At 37.5% G+C, this 27,107-nt stretch overlaps 1 protein-coding gene and 1 long non-coding RNA gene across 2 annotated transcripts; one reads left to right on the forward strand and one right to left on the reverse strand.

Annotated features, from left to right (window-relative positions):
* Window positions 1-10,935: 10,935 nt before the first annotated feature.
* On the reverse strand, window positions 10,936-11,776 carry LOC146735415 (uncharacterized). Its single transcript, XR_014931061.1, has 2 exons — window positions 11,610-11,776; window positions 10,936-11,114 (listed from the first exon to the last, which is right to left on the reverse strand). It is a non-coding gene; the product is annotated as an uncharacterized LOC146735415 (long non-coding RNA).
* A 7,188-nt stretch (window positions 11,777-18,964) lies between these two features.
* LOC146735416 (uncharacterized) lies at window positions 18,965-20,155 on the forward strand. The gene has a single exon (XM_085506282.1). It carries the CDS (start codon window positions 18,965-18,967, stop codon window positions 20,153-20,155), a length of 1,191 nt encoding a protein of 396 aa, XP_085362408.1.
* Window positions 20,156-27,107: the final 6,952 nt, after the last annotated feature.

The raw sequence follows: 27,107 nt of genomic DNA on the forward strand, positions 1-27,107 counted from the left end.
GTGTGCCTATGCAGTCATCCTATGGGGCAACCTATACCTTGTCCCTATGCAGTCATCCAATGGGGCAACCTATATATTGTCTCTATGCAGTCATCCAATGGGGCAACCTATATCTTGTCCCTATGCAGTCATCCAATGGGGCAACCTATATATTGTCTCTATGCAGTCATCCAATGGGGCAACCTATACCTTGTCTCTATGCAGTCATCCAATGGGGCAACCTATACCTTGTCCCTATGCAGTCATCCTATGGGACAACCTATAACTTGTCCCTATGCAGTCATCCAATGGGGGCAATCTATACCTTGTCCCTATGCAGTCATCCAATGGGGCAACCTATACCTTGTCCCTATGCAGTCATCCAATGGGACAACCTATACCTTGTCCCTATGCAGTCATCCAATGGGGCAACCTATACCTTGTCCCTATGCAGTCATCCAATGGGACAACCTATACCTTGTCCCTATGCAGTCATCCAATGGGGGCAATCTATACCTTGTCCCTATGCAGTCATCCAATGGGGCAACCTATACCTTGTCCCTATGCAGTCATCCAATGGGACAACCTATACCTTGTCTCTATGCAGTCATCCAATGGGGCAACCTATACCTTGTCCCTATGCAGTCATCCTATGGGACAACCTATAACTTGTCCCTATGCAGTCATCCAATGGGGGCAATCTATACCTTGTCCCTATGCAGTCATCCAATGGGGCAACCTATACCTTGTCCCTATGCAGTCATCCAATGGGACAACCTATACCTTGTCCCTATGCAGTCATCCAATGGGGGCAATCTATACCTTGTCCCTGTGCAGTCATCCAATGGGACAACCTATAACTTGTCCCTGTGCAGTCATCCAATGGTGCAACCTATATCTTGTCTCTATGTAGTCATCCAATGGCGCAACCTATACCTTGTCGTTGTGCAGTCATCCAATGGTGCAACCTATATCTTGTCTCTATGTAGTCATCCAATGGGGCAACCTATACATTGTCCCTATGCAGTCATCCAATGGGACAACCTATACCTTGTCCCTATGCAGTCATCCAATGGTGCAACCTATAACGTGTCCCTATGCAGTCATCCTATGGGGCAATCTATACCTTGTCTCTATGCAGTCATCCAATGGTGCAACCTATACCTTGTCCCTATGCAGTCATCCTATGGGGCAACCTATAACTTGTCTCTATGCAGTCATCCAATGGGACAACCTATAACTTGTCCCTATGCAGTCATCCAATGGTGCAACCTATACCTTGTCCCTATGCAGTCATCCAATGGTGCAACCTATAACTTGTCCCTATGCAGTCATCCAATGGTGCAACCTATAACTTGTCTCTATGCAGTCATCCAATGGGACAACCTATAACTTGTCCCTATACAGTCATCCAATGGTGCAACCTATACCTTGTCCCTATGCAGTCATCCAATGGTGCAACCTATAACTTGTCCCTATGCAGTCATCCAATGGTGCAACCTATACCTTGTCCCTATGCAGTCATCCAATGGGACAACCTATAACTTGTCCCTATGCAGTCATCCAATGGTGCAACCTATACCTTGTCCCTATGCAGTCATCCAATGGTGCAACCTATAACTTGTCCCTATGCAGTCATCCAATGGTGCAACCTATACCTTGTCCCTATGCAGTCATCCAATGGTGCAACCTATAACTTGTCCCTATGCAGTCATCCAATGGTGCAACCTATAACTTGTCCCTATGCAGTCATCCAATGGTGCAACCTATAACTTGTCCCTATGCAGTCATCCAATGGTGCAACCTATACCTTGTCCCTATGCAGTCATCCAATGGTGCAACCTATAACGTGTCCCTATGCAGTCATCCTATGGTGCAACCTATACCTTGTCCCTATGCAGTCATCCAATGGTGCAACCTATAACTTGTCCCTATGCAGTCATCCAATGGTGCAACCTATAACTTGTCCCTATGCAGTCATCCAATGGTGCAACCTATAACTTGTCCCTATGCAGTCATCCAATGGTGCAACCTATAACTTGTCCCTATGCAGTCATCCAATGGTGCAACCTATACCTTGTCCCTATGCAGTCATCCAATGGGGGCAATCTATACCTTGTCCCTATGCAGTCATCCAATGGTGCAACCTATAACTTGTCTCTATGCAGTCATCCAATGGGGCAACCTATAACTTGTCCCTATGCAGTCATCCAATGGTGCAACCTATACCTTGTCCCTATGCAGTCATCCAATGGTGCAACCTATATATTGTCTCTATGCAGTCATCCAATGGCGCAACCTAAACCTTGTCCCTATGCAGTCATCCTATGGGACAACCTATAACTTGTCCATGTGCAGTCATCCAATGGGGCAACATATACCTTGTCCCTATGCAGTCATCCAATGGGACAACCTATACCTTGTCTCTATGCAGTCATCCAATGGGGCAACCTATACCTTGTCCCTATGCAGTCATCCTATGGGACAACCTATAACTTGTCCCTATGCAGTCATCCAATGGGGGCAATCTATACCTTGTCCCTATGCAGTCATCCAATGGGGCAACCTATACCTTGTCCCTATGCAGTCATCCAATGGGACAACCTATACCTTGTCCCTATGCAGTCATCCAATGGGGGCAATCTATACCTTGTCCCTGTGCAGTCATCCAATGGGACAACCTATAACTTGTCCCTGTGCAGTCATCCAATGGTGCAACCTATATCTTGTCTCTATGTAGTCATCCAATGGCGCAACCTATACCTTGTCGTTGTGCAGTCATCCAATGGTGCAACCTATATCTTGTCTCTATGTAGTCATCCAATGGGGCAACCTATACATTGTCCCTATGCAGTCATCCAATGGGACAACCTATACCTTGTCCCTATGCAGTCATCCAATGGTGCAACCTATAACGTGTCCCTATGCAGTCATCCTATGGGGCAATCTATACCTTGTCTCTATGCAGTCATCCAATGGTGCAACCTATACCTTGTCCCTATGCAGTCATCCTATGGGGCAACCTATAACTTGTCTCTATGCAGTCATCCAATGGGACAACCTATAACTTGTCCCTATGCAGTCATCCAATGGTGCAACCTATACCTTGTCCCTATGCAGTCATCCAATGGTGCAACCTATAACTTGTCCCTATGCAGTCATCCAATGGTGCAACCTATAACTTGTCTCTATGCAGTCATCCAATGGGACAACCTATAACTTGTCCCTATGCAGTCATCCAATGGTGCAACCTATACCTTGTCCCTATGCAGTCATCCAATGGTGCAACCTATAACTTGTCCCTATGCAGTCATCCAATGGTGCAACCTATACCTTGTCCCTATGCAGTCATCCAATGGGACAACCTATAACTTGTCCCTATGCAGTCATCCAATGGTGCAACCTATACCTTGTCCCTATGCAGTCATCCAATGGTGCAACCTATAACTTGTCCCTATGCAGTCATCCAATGGTGCAACCTATACCTTGTCCCTATGCAGTCATCCAATGGTGCAACCTATAACTTGTCCCTATGCAGTCATCCAATGGTGCAACCTATAACTTGTCCCTATGCAGTCATCCAATGGTGCAACCTATAACTTGTCCCTATGCAGTCATCCAATGGTGCAACCTATACCTTGTCCCTATGCAGTCATCCAATGGTGCAACCTATAACGTGTCCCTATGCAGTCATCCTATGGTGCAACCTATACCTTGTCCCTATGCAGTCATCCAATGGTGCAACCTATAACTTGTCCCTATGCAGTCATCCAATGGTGCAACCTATAACTTGTCCCTATGCAGTCATCCAATGGTGCAACCTATAACTTGTCCCTATGCAGTCATCCAATGGTGCAACCTATAACTTGTCCCTATGCAGTCATCCAATGGTGCAACCTATACCTTGTCCCTATGCAGTCATCCAATGGGGGCAATCTATACCTTGTCCCTATGCAGTCATCCAATGGTGCAACCTATAACTTGTCTCTATGCAGTCATCCAATGGGGCAACCTATAACTTGTCCCTATGCAGTCATCCAATGGTGCAACCTATACCTTGTCCCTATGCAGTCATCCAATGGTGCAACCTATATATTGTCTCTATGCAGTCATCCAATGGCGCAACCTAAACCTTGTCCCTATGCAGTCATCCTATGGGACAACCTATAACTTGTCCATGTGCAGTCATCCAATGGGGCAACATATACCTTGTCCCTATGCAGTCATCCAATGGGACAACCTATACCTTGTCTCTATGCAGTCATCCAATGGGGCAACCTATACCTTGTCCCTATGCAGTCATCCAATGGGGCAACCTATACCTTGTCTCTATGCAGTCATCCAATGGGGCAACCTATAACTTGTCCCTGTGCAGTCATCCAATGGTGCAACCTATAACTTGTCCCTATGCAGTCATCCAATGGGACAACCTATAACTTGTCCCTGTGCAGTCATCCAATGGCGCAACCTATACCTTGTCCCTATGCAGTCATCCAATGGTGCAACCTATACACAGTCCCTATGCAGTCATCCAATGGTCCAACTTATACCTTGTCCCTATGCAGTCATCCTATGGGACAACCTATACACAGTCCCTATGCAGTCATCCAATGGGGCAACCAATACCGTGTGCCTATGCAGTCATCCTATGGGGCAACCTATACCTTGTCCCTATGCAGTCATCCAATGGGGCAACCTATATATTATCTCTATGCAGTCATCCAATGGGGCAACCTATATCTTGTCCCTATGCAGTCATCCAATGGGGCAACCTATATATTGTCTCTATGCAGTCATCCAATGGGGCAACCTATACCTTGTCTCTATGCAGTCATCCAATGGGGCAACCTATACCTTGTCCCTATGCAGTCATCCTATGGGACAACCTATACCTTGTCCCTATGCAGTCATCCAATGGTGCAACCTATATCTTGTCCCTATGCAGTCATCCTATGGGACAACCTATATCTTGTCTCTATGCAGTCATCCAATGGTGCAACCTATACCTTGTCCCTATGCAGTCATCCTATGGGACAACCTATACACAGTCCCTATGCAGTCATCCAATGGGGCAACCAATACCGTGTGCCTATGCAGTCATCCTATGGGGCAACCTATACCTTGTCCCTATGCAGTCATCCAATGGGGCAACCTATATATTGTCTCTATGCAGTCATCCAATGGGGCAACCTATATCTTGTCCCTATGCAGTCATCCAATGGGGCAACCTATATATTGTCTCTATGCAGTCATCCAATGGGGCAACCTATACCTTGTCTCTATGCAGTCATCCAATGGGGCAACCTATACCTTGTCCCTATGCAGTCATCCAATGGGGCAACCTATATATTGTCTCTATGCAGTCATCCAATGGGGCAACCTATACCTTGTCTCTATGCAGTCATCCAATGGGGCAACCAATACCTTGTCCCTATGCAGTCATCCAATGGGGCAACCTATATATTGTCTCTATGCAGTCATCCAATGGGGCAACTTATACCTTGTCCCTATGCAGTCATCCAATGGGGCAACCTATACCGTGTCCCTATGCAGTCATCCAATGGGGCAACATATACCTTGTCTCTATGCAGTCATCCAATGGGGCAACCTATACCTTGTCCCTATGCAGTCATCCAATGGTGCATCTTATACATTGTCGCTATGCAGTCATCCAATGGGACAACCTATACCGTGTCGCTATGCAGCCAACCAATTGGGTAACACTCACAGTGTCGTCGCTATGCAACCATCCAATGCGACAACTTATACCCTTACATTATGGGGCTATCTAATGTGTCAACCTATATCGTGTCACTATGCAGCCATCCAGTGATACAACACTGTCGTATCAATAAGAAGTTATTTAATGGGGCATTCTACATTTAAAAGCATCCTTATAATGAGAGAACTTATAAAATGAAATTAAGTTTCCATTCGTATGAACAATCTATACCGTGACACTGTGCAACCATGTAATGAGACAACACATACCGCGTCACTATATAGCTTTTCAATGGCACAATATGTACTGTGTCGATAATTTGTAGCCATCTATTCACATGCCAAGCATTCACCAATTGACACTTTGTCAATTGACACTTTGTATTGACACTTTGTCAGTAGACTACAGTGTTATGAGCACTATCGTCATGCACTCATAACACAGTATTACGTAGTTGTTCCAGATCTAATAAGTATTCAGGATATGTTAGCATTACATGATATGTGATATACTGAACCTTAAATCCATATTTGGGCGTGTGTTCCATTTGGAAACAAATAAATGCATTTACGATATTCTTATGCCTTGTATTGATTGTGAAAAAGTAAGTAATAAACGTTGAAGAACAAGATTAAATACAAACATATAAATACATAGATTTACTGTTAAGAACATCATTCAACGTAGATAACGCAATGTCATTCACACATTACACTTCAGCTTTAATCTATTGCGGCTCGGCTTTTGGGTGTCTTCGACGAAATGAATATAAAGCAAGACTGTCTTGCAATATTTATTTAATTTCCGGCGTGGCATTTGATGGAGTATTAACGGATTACTAAGCCACACTGGTAGTATGTACGGAATACATCTGAACACATTTGTTGGTTTCGGATTCTTATCACAGCGTATTCTGACGGCGTTGGTTGAAGCATTCTCGTCTGAACGACTTCCTGTTATGTCAGGCACACCAAAGGGATCAATTATCGTTCCATTTTTTAACGATTTGTTACCATTTATCAATAATGACCGATTATCTAGTATTGACTCGTGGGTATATATTGCCGAGAATCAATAGCACATGGCATTCAATTACATGAAATGTATAAGTTACAAATTACTAAAATGATTGCAATATTTGACAAAATTAGTGAGTAATGTGGTGTCCGAGGTTAGCTACATTTCTTTGAACAATTACGAATAAGAGCATTTGTCCGGCTGGCCTGTTCAGAGGCGGACACATACAAAGTATTTTAGGATACATGAATACGAGTTGTACACAAATAAAAGTTGTAGACGAATACAACTTGTACATAAATACGAATTGTACATAAATACGAGTTGTACATAAATACGAGTTGTACATAAATACGAATTGTACATAAATACGAGTTGTACATAAATACGAGTTGTACATAAATACGAGTTGTACATAAATACGAGTTGTACATAAATACAAGTTGTACATGAATACAAGTTGCACATAAATACAAGTTGTAAATAAATACGAGTTGTACATAAATACAAGTTGTACATAAATACGAGTTGTACATGGATACGAATTGTACATGAATACGAGTTGTACATAAATACGAGTTGTACATAAATACGAGTTGTACATGAATACGAATTGTACATGAATACGAGTTGTACATAAATACGAGTTGTACATGGATACGAATTGTACATGAATACGAGTTGTACATAAATACGAGTTGTACATAAATACGAGTTGTACATGGATACGAATTGTACATGAATACGATTTGTGCATAAATACGAGTTGTACATAAATACGAGTTGTACATGAATACGAATTGTACATGAATACGAGTTGTACATAAATACGAGTTGTACATTGACACGAATTGTACATGAATACGAGTTGCACATAAATACGAGTTGCACATAAATACAAGTTGTACATAAATACGAGTTGTAAATAAATACTAGTTGTACATGAATACGAGTTGTACATGAATACGAGTTGTACATAAATACAAGTTGTACATGAATACAAGTTGCACATAAATACAAGTTGTAAATAAATACGAGTTGTACATAAATACAAGTTGTACATAAATACGAGTGGTACATGAATACGAATTGTACATGAATACGAATTGTACATGAATACGAGTTGTACATAAATACGAGTTGTACATTGATACGAGTTGTACATGAATACGAGTTGTACATAAATACGAGTTGTACATAAATACGAGTTGTACATGAATACGAATTGTACATGAATACGAATTGTACATGAATACGAGTTGTACATAAATACGAGTTGTACATTGATACGAGTTGTACATGAATACGAGTTGTACATGAATACGAGTTGTACATGAATACGAGTTGTACATGAATACGAGTTGCACATAAATACGAGTTGCACATAAATAAAAGTTGTACATAAATACGAGTTGTAAATAAATACGAGTTGTACATGAATACGAGTTGTACATGAATACGAGTTGTACATAAATACGAGTTGTACATTGACACGAATTGTACATGAATACGAGTTGCACATAAATACGAGTTGCACATAAATACAAGTTGTACATAAATACGAGTTGTAAATAAATACGAGTTGTACATGAATACGAGTTGTACATGAATACGAGTTGTACATAAATACAAGTTGGACATGAATACAAGTTGCACATAAATACAAGTTGTAAATAAATACGAGTTGTACATAAATACGAGTTGTACATAAATACGAGTTGTACATAAATACGAGTTGTACATGAATACAAGTTGTACATAAATACGAGTTGTAAATAAATACGAGTTGTACATGAATACGAGTTGTACATAAATACGAGTTGTACATTGATACGAGTTGTACATGAATACGAGTTGTACATAAATACGAGTTGTACATAAATACGAGTTGTACATGAATACGAATTGTACATGAATACGAATTGTACATGAATACGAGTTGTACATAAATACGAGTTGTACATTGATACGAGTTGTACATGAATACGAGTTGTACATGAATACGAGTTGTACATGAATACGAGTTGTACATGAATACGAGTTGCACATAAATACGAGTTGCACATAAATAAAAGTTGTACATAAATACGAGTTGTAAATAAATACGAGTTGTACATGAATACGAGTTGTACATGAATACGAGTTGTACATAAATACGAGTTGTACATTGACACGAATTGTACATGAATACGAGTTGCACATAAATACGAGTTGCACATAAATACAAGTTGTACATAAATACGAGTTGTAAATAAATACGAGTTGTACATGAATACGAGTTGTACATGAATACGAGTTGTACATAAATACAAGTTGGACATGAATACAAGTTGCACATAAATACAAGTTGTAAATAAATACGAGTTGTACATAAATACAAGTTGTACATAAATACGAGTTGTACATAAATACGAGTTGTACATGAATACAAGTTGTACATAAATACGAGTTGTAAATAAATACGAGTTGTACATGAATACGAGTTGTACATAAATACGAGTTGTACATAAATACGAGTTGTACATGAATACAAGTTGTACATAAATACGAGTTGTAAATAAATACGAGTTGTACATGAATACGAGTTGTACATAAATACGAGTTGTACATAAATACGAGTTGTACATGAATACGAGTTGCACATAAATACGAGTTGTACATAAATACAAGTTGTACATAAATACGAGTTGTACATGAATACGAATTGTACATGAATACGAGTTGTACATAAATACGAGTTGTACATAAATACGAGTTGTACATGAATACGAATTGTACATGAATACGAGTTGTACATAAATACGAGTTGTACATTGACACGAATTGTACATGAATACGAGTTGCACATAAATACGAGTTGCACATGAATACGAGTTGTACATGAATACAAGTTGTAAATAAATACGAATTGTACATAAATACGAGTTGTACATAAATACAAGTTGTACATAAATACAAGTTGTACATAAATACGAGTTGTACATAAATACGAGTTGTACATAAATACGAGTTGTACATGAATACGAATTGTACATAAATACGAGTTGTACATAAATACGAGTTGTACATGAATACGAATTGTACATAAATACGAGTTGTAAATAAATACAAGTTGTACATAAATACAAGTTGTACATACATACGAGTTGTACATGAATACAAGTTGTACATACATACGAGTTGTACATAAATACAAGTTGTACATGAATACAAGTTGTACATAAATACAAGTTGTACATAAATACAAGTTGTACATACATACGAGTTGTACATGAATACGAGTTGTACATGGATACGAATTGTACATAAATACAAGTTGTACATGAATACAAGTTGTACATAAATACAAGTTGTACATAAATACAAGTTGTACATAAATACGAGTTGTAAATAAATACGAGTTGTACATAAATACGAGTTGTACATGGATACGAATTGTACATGAATACGAGTTGTACATAAATACGAGTTGTACATAAATACGAGTTGTACATGGATACGAATTGTACATGAATACGAGTTGTACATAAATACGAGTTGTAAATAAATACGAGTTGTACATGAATACGAATTGTACATAAATACGAGTTGTACATAAATACGAGTTGTACTTGAATACGAGTTGTACATAAATACTGTGGCGATTGCACTGTTGATGCAGTACTGCTCAATGTATGTCTGGATAGAGTGGTTGAGTAGGTGGTACTTAAACTCAATGATGACTCGGTTGCTGACACATAGTTAAAAACAAGGCAGTGCATCTGTAAGATCAAGCTTTTCCCGTTTATTGTAGCACGTAATACATCACTACTTTGGCGGTTATAGAAAATAAAGCAAACGATGACTGTTATTGACGTGTCTTTTCCTCGGTAGGCCCAAAATGTACCAGGCCAATCTGATTAAAATCTGATCATAGTGTACGGCTTTGATTATTTTGGCTATAAACTTATTTTAATTTTATTTTTATTACTTTTGTTATTAATGCCCTTTTATTTTATTATTTTACTTTGATTTTGACTTTGAGATTTTTTTTAATTCCGCCCTACCTACATCTGATCCGACGCCTATGTAAGTCCCGTTCAAATCTCGCGTAAGTAACAGCCAATCACAGCCCCTCTTTTATACAGGCTGTCGGTTGCTTACTTTTCAGTGTAGCGATACTCTACGGGCAATCTTTCTGTACATTATATTTTGCCCACTTGAATAAACCATTAATAGAAAATTGCTAGTATATTTTTATTTGCAAAAGAAATTCCACAGCATTTTACAATTTTTGTCATTACATTGAATATTTGTTTCACTTCCAACAAATGTGTACACTTCCAGATACATCTTCGCCAGCCAAGGTTCGTTCATTCAGTCATCGCTTCAATTTTACATCACTGAGCATAATTATCTAGAATGGAAGCAAAAAATAAGTAAATCGTAATGATTAGAGCACTGTAAACAGCTATAGTAAACAATGCAAACTGATTTTATATTGTATAACGGTCACCGGCCCACGGCATCGACGCAGAAAATTGGAGCAAAAAAATATTTCCTGATCAATTGCGATGTGTTCCAATAAAAAATATTTTATTCCAGTCCAAATCAGCTCAATTACTTTAATAAAGAGTTATTGTATAATGTACAAAATGTTGATACAATTTGATGAATATTTACAGCTACGGCTTCAATACCGCAGACGATGTTGGCCCGATCGTCAACAAAACATCACCCGTCTCCAGGGCAGGCGTCTGGAAAAAGATACTGGTGTTCGGTCGAAACGGTGGAAACTAAATCGTCACTCCCAGAATAACTATATGCAAAATAACGATCTAAAGTCGAACCATTCGAGCCACAATATTAACATAAAAATGACTTTCGTTGCATTTGACAATGATAAACTTACCGAAAAGCCGTGTTATTCTCGGTCGCTAACGTCGGTATAATCCGCCATTTCATTTGAGTGTGTTTGCCACCCGACTCCGCCCGGTGACGTCATCATGTGCGCTATATAAGGAGGTCTGTGATTCGTTGACTAAAATCGTCGATAGTGGGTCTCGTTGAAATCTCGTTACATAGGCATCGGGTCAGATGTAGGTAAGGCGGAATTTAAAAAAATCTCAAAATCAAAATCAAAGTAAAATAATAAAATAAAAGGGCATTAATAACAAAAGTAATAAAAAATAAAATTAAAATAAGTTTATAGCCAAAATAATTAAAGCCCGTACACTACATCAGATTTTAATCAGATTGGTACCAGGCTAGCGGTAAAGTGTCTTCGTTTAGTAGATCTTGTATCATTGTTCTAACTGTGGTGAGTAGAGGGTTCAGTCTCAGACATTCCAGGCATACGTGTAAAAGATTGTCGGCTTCATCGCGGAACAGACACTTATCAGAGCGCGAGATGCGGGAGTTGTAGAGGACACCTCCTGTTGGATATGCGCTGTGTAGCAGCCGCCATTGTAGATCGCCTTCTTTTTTTGGATTGAGGCGCAATGTAGCAATCGTGAAAGTTTGGTTTGTATTTCGGAATACGAGTTGTACATGTTATGAGTTGTAGATGTTACAAGTTGTACATGGATACGAGTTTTCAATCTGATTTATCAATCAATATTAAAATTTGTATGCAGGTTTCCACGTAGATATAATTTACACATTTTCTATAAGAATTATTGGCAGGATAGCAGAGCTTTGCAAGTATTTGCATGTTCGTAGACAGTGTACCAGGAAGAACCGTCGTCGAATAAATTACGTAGAATTAATTAAACATGAAACTTCAGAAAAATACAAGAAAAAATCTGCATATTATCACAAGCCATTGCATATAACCAGAGTCATTGCCACTCGTTTTTATGTTAACTCAAGCCTTTTCATTTAAAGTAAAATAAAATCATTCGTCGCATTTGTATTTGAGTCTTCGAATTACTGAGTATTATTAATATTGGAATGATATCATGTTCAATTTATGAATAACATAACTTATTGTACTTATGTGTGTTAATTATAATGAACTCACAGATTTAATTCAATAATCCTGCTTGAAACTGTTTCTCTGTTTTTCATGATTATCAATCAGTCTGCATTTCCATTGTGAGTAAAGAGCTACCTTCAAATGTGTAGCAAATGAAAGGAAAATCACTGAAAAAGCAATTATCACCCACTAGTATGAATCAAACAATTTTCCGGTTGTTTTTTCACTGATGTCTGTGACGATTATAACAAACACTTAATAATGCATACGGCAACCCGATCGACGTACTACAATTTAACATGATACATTGAAACAAGCAGGTTTTATGAACGTTCAAACACTTTCAAACGAGTAAGCCAGCTGCATGAAGATAAAGTTTCTGTCGATAGTATATGCCTATTAGGTATAACGCGTTTACAAATCTTTTAAAATATGAGTACATTACATTTGAATACGTGTATATGGTTATTGATATACTGCAAATGTTTGTTAAATTGTTGCAATAATAGTGGATTGATATATGTTGTGGCGCATACACATTACAATAAATCAACGAGCAAAAAACACCTACCTTTGCAGATTAAAGTCACCGTGAAATGAAAATACCGTGGTTGCCCACTATTTTTATATCAGTTGCTGTTGCTATGATACTGTTTCTAGGGACATCAAAATATTGCATATATTAGCATATTACTGCGTTGTAATACACAGCATTGAAATAGCGCCATCTTTGGTAAAGCCATTAGTTAAAAAAGTGCTATGTAATCTGATTGCAATTGCCATTCACTCAGTATGTATAGCAATGATTGAAATGGATCTGATTATGCCAAATTCATAAACCTACTCCAAACTCTTCGACACTCTTTTCGATCTCAGTCAAATTGTAAAAGCGGATAAACAATAGACAACGCGGGGGGCATGGACTTTGTAATTGTACTCACACGTGTAGCAGATAAAGTGTATGTTATTGTGCATCAATCATATGATAGTCGACACAGTTCTACAAACCCCCCGACAATTGAAAGATTTACTGCTAAACCACTACAGTAGGACATTACATTTAATAAATGTTATAAGGTACTGTCTGTTTCATGCTGAATTTCAACGTAAATAAGAACCTTGGCACCAACTTAAACTGGCCGCCGCGGTACAAGAATCATAGTACAATCACATAATTGTCGACACAGCTCCACAAATCCTCTCTGACAATTGACGGATTTGCTGATAAATTGCCACAGTAAGAAACTACTTTTAGCAAATGTCATAAAGTACTGTTTGTCTACTACACTTTAACAAAGTTGAGAAGCTTGGTACTATAAATTTGAAATGCCTGCCAGTGTATGTCAAGAAGTGCTTTGGTGTACCTGTCATAGACATTTACGATGTGCAGTACCGCGACGCTATATTCTTAGATGGTGAGCCAATATTTTAATTAAAACAGCCTAAATAATACCGTTAAACTGGGAATCTAGACGTACAAAACATATGTTGTATTCATTGTCGAACCTAGTGCACTTACTTTGCACTAGAGGAACCCGAACAATGAGCATTCACTTGCCATGGGTATTTTCACTAAATCATGAATTGGAGGGAGACATGCCAGGCACGCGACCAGATTCAATGAACACATGTATATACATCGCCGAATTGGCACACTATTAATGACGATGTTGACGATAGTACGTAAGCTACTATTAAAACAACGGGGAAATAGTGCAATACATATATACAGATTGAACATATTCAAGTTATGAATTCCGACAAACGAACATGTAAATGAACACTAGATAATGTTAAGAAATACACATTAAAACTACAATATTGCAAAATATGGCAAAATAGTATAGCTCTAAGTACCATGTACTTACTGTGTGCATGAACATACGGCACTTGGTGGCCTCGCGAGAACATTAAACTTTTCAGTCAACATACCATGTCGAATGCCTAAATATGACAGCTGTGATATTCTCCATTATCATAATATACAACCCCTTACCATATACGTCATTTTGACGTCACTGTCTACAATACACGCCATCTCATCCAACAAAATGTCTGTTCCGTGTTTATTAATACTCTGTTTACGTCGGATTAACATGTAGGCCTAGAAAAAGTGTGATCTTTTCCACAGAAGGTTGATACTCGCCCTACATTACGCGGTTAGCATTAACCAAGATTAAATGCCATTCTAGACAAGATTCCATCAGGTCATGGGATGTACATAATATGGAATACACAGTCATAGTTGCACTTAAATATCATTCATGTAACATTAGGTATAACAAACACTTCAACATCTAGAAATGATAAAACTAGTAATACATTCATTTTCCAACAGTGGCGGCGGCACCGGGAACAGAGGGGGCGGTCGCCCACCCGAAAAATCAGGCTGAAACCCTTTGTGTTAGCAAAACTTGCTCTTTAAAATACAGGAAATAGCGTTTCAGAGGGTTTAGATTTTCAATCCCATCCCCTCATGCAAAATTTCGTGCTGCCGCCTCTGGCCAATCATTGCCTCGCGACTCGACACTAATTTAAGAGATTTATTGGAGAGAGGGGGAGGGATAATTCAGTTGATGTGATCGTGAAGTGAAGTACTCATTTTATTTAGATAATAATTGTCTACAGTATGTAGGATGGACGATCGCGTTGCCGAACGTTTGCGCTATACTAGATATTTTTATTGAGATAAGTTAGTGACATTAGCGACAACGGAGATCAACTTAGTCATGTCATATTATTGCCGATGATATCCACGTGATACGCGTGTAATTTTCTTATTTTTCTAGTGGTTACGCCCGTTATATTGTTCTATTTTCCGCGATCTACCCGCATTCAGATATCCGAAAAGTCTGGGTAAATTGAATAATTACTATGAACTACGAATACTACGATTTCATGTAATATATTGTCAAGCTTGTATGAATTGGTATCGTTCAAATCAAACTGGCACAAGTATTGCTCTCAAAACTGACACGCATCAAGCAAGCTTGTAACAACTATTTCTTAATGTACTGACTCGTATCTGAGCTTCTTTCATCGTTACCGAGGCTGAAAAAAAAATCGTATTTCTTGCTTGAGCTCACCGATTAGTCTTATCAGTTAAACTACTCATTAAAGTTGTCGTCCATTCTGCGTCTATTTAATGTTGCGATGCGTGTTATTACAATTACTGCTGAATTCAGTCTCTATGGCAACGTGTCTTCACTTGAAATAAATAATCATTGTGAAGATTTTATTATTTCTTCGACATTAATCCAAAAGTTCTGAACTATCTGAGAGAAAATAAATCTGAAGTTGAAATCTAAATCTGAAATTGTAACCCAAATATCTATTCACAGCGTAACAGTGCATAGGAATAACTATAGCTCTACATGACACGGCGTCTTTCAGAAAATGCTAGTACTGTCGTTGCTTTTCATTTCTATATAGAAATCCAATATGAATAAGAGACCGAAGTCGGTTACCTGAATCGGTTTCTGAATGTAATAGACAAGTGTGCGTACAAAACAGATAGTCACTCTTTTCAAGAGCAACATACCACATGTAGTGTGAACATTTAAAATAAAATATAGTCGGAGCAATTTAAGTTTGAAACTCCTTCCCAAACTCTTCATATATTAGAATGTGAAGCCAACACTGTCTATGTATAGAAAAGCAAAAGCTTCATTTAGGACTTTGACTGCCTATGGCCTTGCATATATAACTTCAGTCGTGATTACAAATGATTCATTCAGCTTTAAATTTGTCGTAATATCTCCACTGATTTGTTAATGATTTTTGAGAAGCCAATCCCCTATTTTTTTTTACATGGAAGTAGTTCAATATACTAGTAATCTGACAAGGTAATGCGTTGAGTAGGAGATTATAGTTCTGCCTGACATGCAAATACGACTGGACAAGTCACGTTACATAATTGAAGTATAATTTCAATGGCAACGTCTTTGAGGCCATTTCACACATGCATTACAATAATCGTAATGATGGTGTATTATAGTTATAATATACGAACTGTGAGTGTGGAATATCTAGCAACGTTTGCTTGGAGAACATCTAGCCATCATTACCTCTCATTCTTGGAATAATTTTGTTCTGCGGAAAATCTGCGGAAAATCTAGTTACCTTCACATCTTATCCTTGGGATTGTCTTGGGATATTCTTGGGGAATATCTAGCAACCTTAACCTCACAATATGGCATACATTTTGTTCCGGGGAACATCTGACGATCTTCACCTTTTATCATGGAAACTTATTGGGACACCTGGCTACTAGTAACTTTGCATCTTATTCTCAAAACATCCACCTAACTTTGCATCTTATTCCGGGCAACGTTTTCTATCTACCTGCAGGGACTATGTGATTAATCTTTCCTTTAGGATCTTTTCATGAATCATAAATAGTCACATGACTGCACGACTAGGACGATTTAATGATCCGACAGTTGGTCTTGTATATACTGTTAATTTCTTTGCACTTTAAAAATTAACTAATTCTATTTCTACATGACGTCGATATTTATTGTGCTGCTTTTAATCAAAATGAAAAAAAATTATATAACCCATTAAATTGTGGAAGCCTTAAAATGTACGGACTTAGCTGTACCATTGATGTATTATAGAATGTCGTCATTTCCTCTTTTGCTCATACAACTTTACACGTTGGGATGTATCATCATTGCTTATTCACATATGAAAGTGAAAATTTCCCAAAATAACTTGCATGATTGGGTGTATCGTTATTTGGATAAGCACGTGTGAGAATGTAACTCAACATTTCCCTTACTATTTTGCTGGATACAGCGAATCAGCTGTCACATTAGATACTAATACATAGGCATTGTATGACATTTGATACTATATATACACTGTGTATATGAGCCAGTTCTTTGCGTCACCAGGTTTGTACATATATACACAGAATAGGTTCCATATACTGGAGCTAATGAACAAGGATGACTATTGCAAATACTCAAGTATCTGATGACTATTCATGAAATGGATAATCATGTAATTTACTTTCAACCATTTCATTGCATTCTCAATTTTGAGATTATGTGCAAAAAAATACAGAAGGTTTAATACTATAAGGTTATTACGAAGATATCTCAAAGTATGCACGAAGACAGTACAGCGGCAGTAACCTTATTATTATACATTTTTTCCTTCCAAGGATACATCATGGGAATGCAGAAATCCTAAAAGTTTAGAACAGAATCAGCAAACTTCTTTACATGGAGTCCGGTCAAACCCTGGTGGCAACCATGTTTGTTTTTATTATTAGAGGACGCTTACGCGCGTAATCATTCCATATTTAGAATTCGCATTTCCTAATATGGTGGAATGAAAATACCCCGTATAATACCGCAAAATTACGACGCGCTGTAACTTATGGCGTTACGGTGACAGATGTATAATACATTGTATTTATTCGGAATACAACTTAAATATATTAAATGTTCATTACCATGAGTAGTTAGCTAACCTAGTATTGGAGAAAATTAAACACAGTGCAATGGTCGTCAAAGTTCAGTTATTAGATCAATACAGACCCTAGTATACCAAGTAATCTTTAGAAGAACTTACAACAATGAACAACCTATTCTATGACAAGTTTGTATGTATGAAAGAAATCAATGAAACAATTATTCCACTAATCGGGTATTTTAGGAGCAATAGCCAACTTGCCTAATATTGGCACCCTTCTGAAGGTGTTGGAAGTGTCATGGTGTCCATGTATCTTTCAAATATTTTCACTCTAGATAACAATGCAAATAATAAAATAAATGTATTTTTTTTCTATTTAAGCAATGAGTGAACTTGAACTGAAATGCGAAGTCCGGCAAATTGTTCGAGAAGCTCAGAACCTGTTATCCACTACTAGCGATCCGAGTACCATCATCAGGACACTGGACAGAGTAAAATGCTTACTTCCAGGAAAAACTGACAGCAACTCACAGGACTTTAATAACGACAGAATTCTAAAAGCTAAAGAGGAATTCTGCAGCCAGCATAAAGTGGTTGTATAATGTAACACAGCTGGGAGGAGGACAGCAGGACACGAGGCTCTCTATTTACGCTGGATTAGGTGAGATTCAGATTATTTCATAACGTTTAGTCGGATGTGGATGCTCCATGAACACACCAGGACGATTATTGTGGTGCAAAAAACGATTTCTATGATAAGCTGAACTGAGAAATAGAATTTGTTTTTGTAAACTTCTACTGGCAAAACATCGTCCAAAACATTACGTAATATGCAGCTGTTAGTTTCGTAACTGGAAGTTATCATCATGAATACCCTTAGATGTGAAGACTGTAGAGTAGTATCTGCGTCTGTCACCTGTTGCCAGGGTGACATTCTGTTATGTCATAGCTGCAATGGAAAACGTTTTGGAAGTGAAAGTGGTGATAAGAATACTGATGAATCATTGAGAATATCTAACACAGCTAGTGGCATGATAATTAATGAGATGCTGTGCTTCATTGTAAATAAAATTGACATCCTTACGACCGATGTCATCGTCAAGCTTTGTACTGATTACTTTGTGGACGAAGAGGTTGAATCGTCCAAGAAAACCTTGTTCGAGTTATGTGGAAATGATCGCGCGCGATATATTAAACGACAAGGTCCAAATAAACGATCTAACAATATTCTAGATGTAGTAAAGTTGGTCCATGAGACGGATTTCGAGGATCTCCCTAGTTTTGTTGCGAAAGACTTATCGAAATTACCACCAATCGACATAACGCATGTAGATATTTCGGCAGTTATGAAGGAAATGACAGCCCTAAGGCGAGACATGACGGAACTGAAAGATCAAGGAATGTTCCGGTCGGCTTCAAGCTGTGAAATACTGCAAGATGTACAGAATTTGCGTCAAGAGATTGACGACCTTAAAAATGGACTTGAAGAGTCTCGCATGGAGTTGAACTGTATGACTGATACTACAAATGCAGTTCCCATGGCTACTGATTGTTTACCATCTCCATCTGGTCATAAAACTAGTAAAGTAAGTTGCAATGCTGAACCTACTCTGCAACATTCCTCTCCATCGGTTACTTATGCAGGTATAGTTTCGTCGCATACGTCTCATGAAATGAATGAAAGAAAACCTGCCCATGGCAAATTTAATATGAAATTACGTGACAAAAACAGTGATGGTTTTACCACCGTGAACCGTAAACGTAAAAATCAACGAGGCCCCAGAGTGGGCACTGCTGATCCAGACAGAGACTGTGCCATTAAAGTTGTTCATTACAATCCACCATTTAGGGTGTTTATTACCAGGCTTTCACCTTTGACATCAACGGAAGATATTCAAAGCTTTGTTAAAAAGTCGCTTAACGTGCAAGTTAACTGCGAAAAACTCAAAACTAAGTTCGACACATACTCTTCATTTCTTATTGAAACCACGCGAGAGTTCTCTGGGCAGATTATGGACCCCACTGTGTGGCCAACTGGAATTCGCAAGTATTACTAATAACAATGTCTGTACGAATAGTTTCATTCAACTGTCGTGGAGCAAAATCCTCTATTAACGATATTCACGCTCTCTGTGACTCTCATGACATAGTGTTAATCCAAGAGCACTGGCTTAGTAACTCCGAATTAACACTTCTAGGGAGTATACATAATGGCTTTAATGCATGTGGAGTTTCGGCAATGGATGAAGAGACGGGAATCCGCGTGGGACGGCCGTACGGAGGCGTTGCCATCTTGTGGCGCAAATCTCTTGGCAATAAAATTAAAATACGATATTTAAATGATAACAGACTTATTGGCGTGGAACTGCGTACTGAACATAGTCATATACTCATACTGTGTGCATATTTGCCCACTTGTTCAGATGATAATTTTGATGATTTTCTTAGCTATTTGGCTAAAATTTATTGTATTGTTCAGGATTGCAACGCTACGAATGCTATTATTCTAGGTGATTTTAATGCAAATCTTGGATCGCTATTTGGGCGCGAACTTGAACATTTTTGCTCAGAAAATAATATTTATGTTTCGGATATATGTTTCCTTGGTCGTTCCACTGTAAACTTTACATATTACAGCGAGGCTCATGGTAGTACTGGGTGGTTAGATCACTGCCTTAGTACACCCTCTGCTCACAACGCAATTAAGAAAATACGTATTATGAATGATTTTATGTCGTCGGATCACTTTCCTCTCAGCGTTGAGATAGAGTGTGCGGGTCTGACACAATTTGAGCGCCAGCATCGATTTGGAAATTACCATAGAATTGTGCCGAAGTGGTCTAATGTGACCCAACATCAAATAAGAAGGTACCAATCTAGGACTGCTCAGCTTCTGTGTACCATTAATACACCAAATAACGTACTGAGTTGTCGTGATCCTAATTGTAAAAATCAAGACCATATGATCGCTCTTAACAGTTATTAGGCTGACATTGTTCAATCATTGCGGATAGCGGCTGAGGATACTATACCAACTGTCAAACCTAAACGACATCATGAAATTCCAGGATGGAATGAACAAGTTCGTGACTTTCATAACATTGCTAGGGATGCATTCATGGTATGGGTAAGTAATGGAAGACCTCGTACTGGACCAATATATGAATTGATGCGTAAAACGCGGGCAAAATTTAAGCTAATGATTCGAATGTGTAGACGAAACGATGAACAAGCGAGAGCTGATGCGTTAGCTTATAAGTTATCGCAGGGGAAATCTCGAGACTTTTGGAATTCAGTTAATAATATGACTAACAATGTTGGCGCTAGACCATCTACTATAGAGGGTTGTGATGGGCAAACAAGCATTTGCAATATGTGGAAAAAACATTATGAATCGCTTCTTCAGTCTGTAACAAATTGTCAAAACAAAAATCATGTGATATCTGCTGTGAATGTCGTGAATTACCACGAAGATATGATGGTCACCTGTAATGAAATCAAAGTAGCCATTAATAAATTGGAAAGGGGAAAATGTATTGGAAAAGACAGACTGTGCTCGGAACATATCATATTTGCGGGTCAAATACTGTGTGTTCTACTAGCCTTGTGCTTTACTGCATTCTTTGTTCATGGACACCTGCCAGACTATTTTATGGATACAATGATTGTCCCAATTGTCAAAGATAAGACTAAAGATATCACAAGAGTGAATAGCTATAGACCTGTTGCTATAGTAACCGTTTTATCGAAATTATTTGAGTTGTGCATCTTAAATCGAATTGAAAAAATTATCGAGACTAGTGATTTTCAGTTTGGGTTTAAACGCAAGCATTCAACAGAAATGTGTATCTTCGTAGTGAAGGAAATTGTCGACTTCTATAAAAGTCACAACTCGCCCGTTTTTGCTTGTTTTATGGACGCAACAAAAGCGTTTGACAGGGTAAACCATTGGAAGTTATTCAAAAAATTACCTGATAGGGGAATGCCTGTATTCATTGTGCGTTGTCTATTGCATTGGTATCGAGGTCAAACTTTTTGTATCCGATGGGCTTCAGAAATATCTGCGTTCTTTAGAGTGACCAATGGAGTTCGACAAGGAAGCATTCTTTCGCCGACGTTATTTTCAATTTATATTGATGATCTCAGTACTAGGCTGCAACAAGCGGGTGTTGGATGTCATTTAGCTGGTAAAATAATGAATCATCTTTTTTATGCTGATGATATTTTGTTAGTTTCACCTTCTGTCAAATCATTGAAAAAGCTTGTTGAGATCTGCGAGTGTTATGGTGAGGAGTTTGACATTCTTTTCCACAATACTAAGACAGAATGCATGTAATTTTTTCCAAAAACGTGGGGACAAACAAGGGTCCCAAACGTGTACTTGTATGGTAAACCTCTGGTTTTCGTCTCAGTGAAAAAGTACCTGGGTTATATGGTGTCATCAGATGGCAAGGATGAAGCTGATATGAAGCGACAATTGCGGTGTATTTATGCTAGGGCAAATTTTATTTTACGAAAATTTATAAAAAGTTCAGAGTACGTTAAGTGTTTGTTATTTAGAACGTATTTATACAGTATATATTGTCTGAATGTTTGGTGTGATTATCGTACACAAATTGTGAATACTGTGCGAGTGGCTTATAATAATGCTATAAGATTGGTCTTTAGCCTTAAACGGGCTAGCAGCGCCAGTGGTAATTGCGTGAGTAGAAATATTTTCAACTTTGAATCTCTTCAGCGCAAGGCATTATATAACTTCAGTCAGCGTCTACTTACGAGCGATAATGCTTTAATTCGTACTTGTGTCAACTCTGACAGTTTTTTCTTATCCAAATTTTGGACTAATCTTAGACGTTGTATTTATTAGTGTTCGTGTTTGTTATGTATTTAATATGGGACTTTTTTGGCCTGAAATAAAGGATTAATAATAATAATAATAATAATAGCGACGAGTGCGAGTGTAGTTAAATTTGTCTAAACTTCAGTGCAAGAGATCTAGCTATGGACAAGTCTAGTCCGACCTGTAGTTCATCAATGCTCCATATTAGACCCCATATGCATCTGAAGTATGTGAGAAATCTCAACACAGTTTGTGACAAAATCACTGGCATGCCTCAATTACTAGAGAAAACTGAAAAATCTGGAAATTTACATTGATAGAAAAAGTAGAAAACAAAACTGTATCTTCAACTTTACATAACTTCTATAACCAAAAACTGTAAGTTCTAACGTATCATAGGGAAGCGTGATTAATTGTGCGTGGTAAGCGATTACATTGTTTGTTAAATCGACTGTGATTTATTAGAGGGAACACATGTAGATGGTTTCCTCTCCATTAACTGATGATAGGACCGACGAAACGGATGTGACTGGCTGTTGGTGATAGCAATGACAGAACGTCGATGATGATGCTCTGAAGACATGAGTATTCTACGTCTGCAGATTGCGTACAGCAGATCAGCACAACAAGCAACAAGAGTCGTGTAGATTAAATGTTTAAAGCTCAGTCACTAGTTATCAAAGTCGCTCTCCTGCGACGTGCCATATGATTTTTAATTTGATAAAAGTCACCGCTTTTTATCTGAGGACCCGGCATGGGCAGGCAATGAAACCCGACGTGCTGAATAAGATAGACTAGAAGGAGTGAACATGTACTGCATTCGTCGTCGATACACTAATATCTGTGATCGAACAAATTTTGAACGCGTGTTTTAGGGCGAATGGAAATTTTATGTGCGCAATGAATATATTGTAACGTGTATGATATCCCTGGGTTTGGTGGGAGAAAAGTGGGCAGTGAAACAGTACTACGTAGCACAACTTATTACCTGTTACCAACTAGCAGCAATTGCAGTTCTTTGGATGGGATAAATAAAGACTACAAGAGTGTATAGTGATTAATGTTAACATTTTTAGTATAGTGATATGTTGTGACGTTGAAACCCCATCCAGACAGCGTAACAGAAAAACGTTTTCAACCCGTAATTAACATCAGTCTACCTACCCTGCAATCTGCACATGAAACTCATGACGCCACTATTGGGCATAACAATTTAAACAACCATAAAACATTAAGTGTTACATTATAGGCATATCATAACGAGTACGTGTTGATTCATTGACAAAGTCTGTGTTGGCATTATATTTTATATCTATTTAATTAACATAGATATATGATACTTATAGCTATTATTAATTGTATCAGTATTCCCAGTAATTCAATCTAGCATAGACTATCTACATATAATTGCGTTATGTAAAATATTCCTTTGTTTCACACATGGGACATGCTATGATTTTAAATCGTCACCAATTGTTAAATCCATCAGTATATTACTATAAAACAACTGAATTTAAGAGGTCATTATATCAGCGTTATTGAATGACGAATACTGTTATTGTGCGTACTAATTTTTGAGAATAAAACAGTTGTTTGAACTTGTCTCACGGGCCAAGAAGTAAACTGGTGGCAAATTAGTATAGCTTTAAATCAATGTACTTAAGCTGGCACGAAAATATGAATTCCATACCAATAAATGGCATGAATATTCGTTACCTCGTTTATCCAAAGTGTCCCATTTACTGTAAGCTGCCCAGTAAACAGATGAAAGCACACAAACTATGGCACATGCTCAAATTGAGATGAAAATCTACTCAGCAATCAGCAGCATCAAGGTTATTTGAAATGGTGTGTAATGGTGTGTAAGCACTACACCGCCCCTTTTTTTATATGAGGCATTGTTGGTAAATCCTTCCAGGCCTATGTATGTCATTAAATGAATCGGAAATAAAACTCAGTGTTAGTTTATATAATTGAAAGTATTAAATTATGTGAAATTATAAGTATCGACACACAATAAGTATAGATGTACACAATACAGCACGGTGCATTACATTATCAAATTAGTGAAACAAATAATTACTAATTTTCCATTTATCAATCCAAATCAAAATCTCGTCTTCATCCTGACTGTAGATAAGAACACTTAATGTTCTGCAATCAGTACTTTATGACAATTAGCACACATACTACTTATGTTCGTTTCAAGAGTAGCATAACATTGCATCTAAAATTTGTGTTTCCTGAATATTCCGCCATGAGTTCAATGACCTTTGATAAACATATCAGTCAACATTATACAGTCTTCTGAAAACAATTTAAGTCCACAAAGTGTACATGTTCATTAGAATTTAGGAATCGTTGGTTGTATTGGGCTCATGTGAGTCGTGTTTAACTATATTGGCTATATAAACTTTTATTATCCTAGTTGTAACACTACTGATATCTATTTGTGATTTCTCTCATTAGCCAAGTTGAACTTGTTCGCTGCGCTAGCCTGCCCGACCGCCCCGCCTGTCAAGCACTGTCACACCTCGTCCCACCCCGCCCGTGCCATCCCGTCTTTAAATCCCGTCTTTAAATTTGCCAGTGGTCATACTGGTTCATATTTTATTTTACTTCTAAGGTGTGTATGATGTTTTGACATTGTTTCCTTGTGCACCACTGTATTGTATTGTACGGAATTTTATTCTGCAAAATACCGAGAGAATCACAGTACAGTACAGCAGCTCAAAATATGACTATCCTCGCGTCGAAACAGCACAGTACGTGAAGTTTAAAATTGTTTGCCTGGAGTCATTGTAGTCGTTGTGAATACCTGACTATTGTTGTGCTAACTCGTACTCACTGTATAGTCAATGTGTATCCTCAAAATTCACTGATATACTTTTTTTATGTGAGGCGACTGTTGTTTCACACTCACCATATAAACAACATTTTTTGGCATTACAAATGTAAACTATGAGTGTATAACCCACATTGCTGTAAAGATAAGTAATTATGGTCAAGAGAATTCTAGTCTGGTAAACAGATTATTTGAGTAGGCGAATATTGCTTTAGGTGAATATATTTTAATTAAATTGTATTCACAACCTGCCCCTATTGACAGAATATATATTTATTCATTGAACATGTAGAAACTAAATATGAACTCAATTTTCTAAATTACAATATCCGCTCTCTACAGATTTCCATAGGGCTTTGATAAGAGTGTAGAGATGTAATGTAACTCGGAGTTCGATCTTATACTAGTTCATCATGCATTTCACAGTGAACTTCTCTAAGTGTCTCCACTTTGTACTTTCAAACAGGGACCACTACTGTGTTTAACTATATATGTGTCTGCAACGTTATTGGAACGTCTACCAACTTCTGATGACGTAATTGTGTCACCGGGCGAAATCTATTGTAAAACGAATTATAGCTAATCCGTGAGTAATATACCTTATAATCTTTAAAATAATCCGTGTGTAATATACCTTATAATCTTTAAAATAATCCGTGTGTAATATACCTTATAATCTTTAAAATAATCCGTGTGTAATATACCTTATAATCTTTAAAATAATCCGTGTGTAATATACCTTATAATCTTTAAAATAATCCGTGTGTAATATACCTTATAATCTTTAAAATAATCCGTGTGTAATATACCTTATAATCTTTAAAATAATCCGTGTGTAATATACCTTATAATCTTTAAAATAATTCGTGTGTAATATACCTTATAATCTTTAAAATAATCCGTGTGTAATATACCTTATAATCTTTAAAATAATCCGCGTGTAATATACCTTATAATCTTTAAAATATTCCATGTGTAATATACCTTATAATCTTTAAAATAATCCGTGTGTAATATACCTTATAATCTTTAAAATAATCCGTGTGTAATATACCTTATAATCTTTAAAATAATCCGTGAGTAATATACCTTATAATCTTTAAAATAATCCGTGTGTAATATACCTTATAATCTTTAAAATATTCCATGTGTAATATACCTTATAATCTTTAAAATAATCCGTGTGTAATATACCTTATAATCTTTAAAATAATCCGTGTGTAATATACCTTATAATCTTTAAAATAATCCGTGTGTAATATACCTTATAATCTTTAAAATAATTCGTGTGTAATATACCTTATAATCTTTAAAATAATCCGTG

Source organism: Saccoglossus kowalevskii, chromosome 12 (assembly GCF_978046115.1).
Source record: "Saccoglossus kowalevskii chromosome 12, keSacKowa6.1, whole genome shotgun sequence".
Lineage (NCBI taxonomy): Eukaryota > Metazoa > Hemichordata > Enteropneusta > Harrimaniidae > Saccoglossus > Saccoglossus kowalevskii.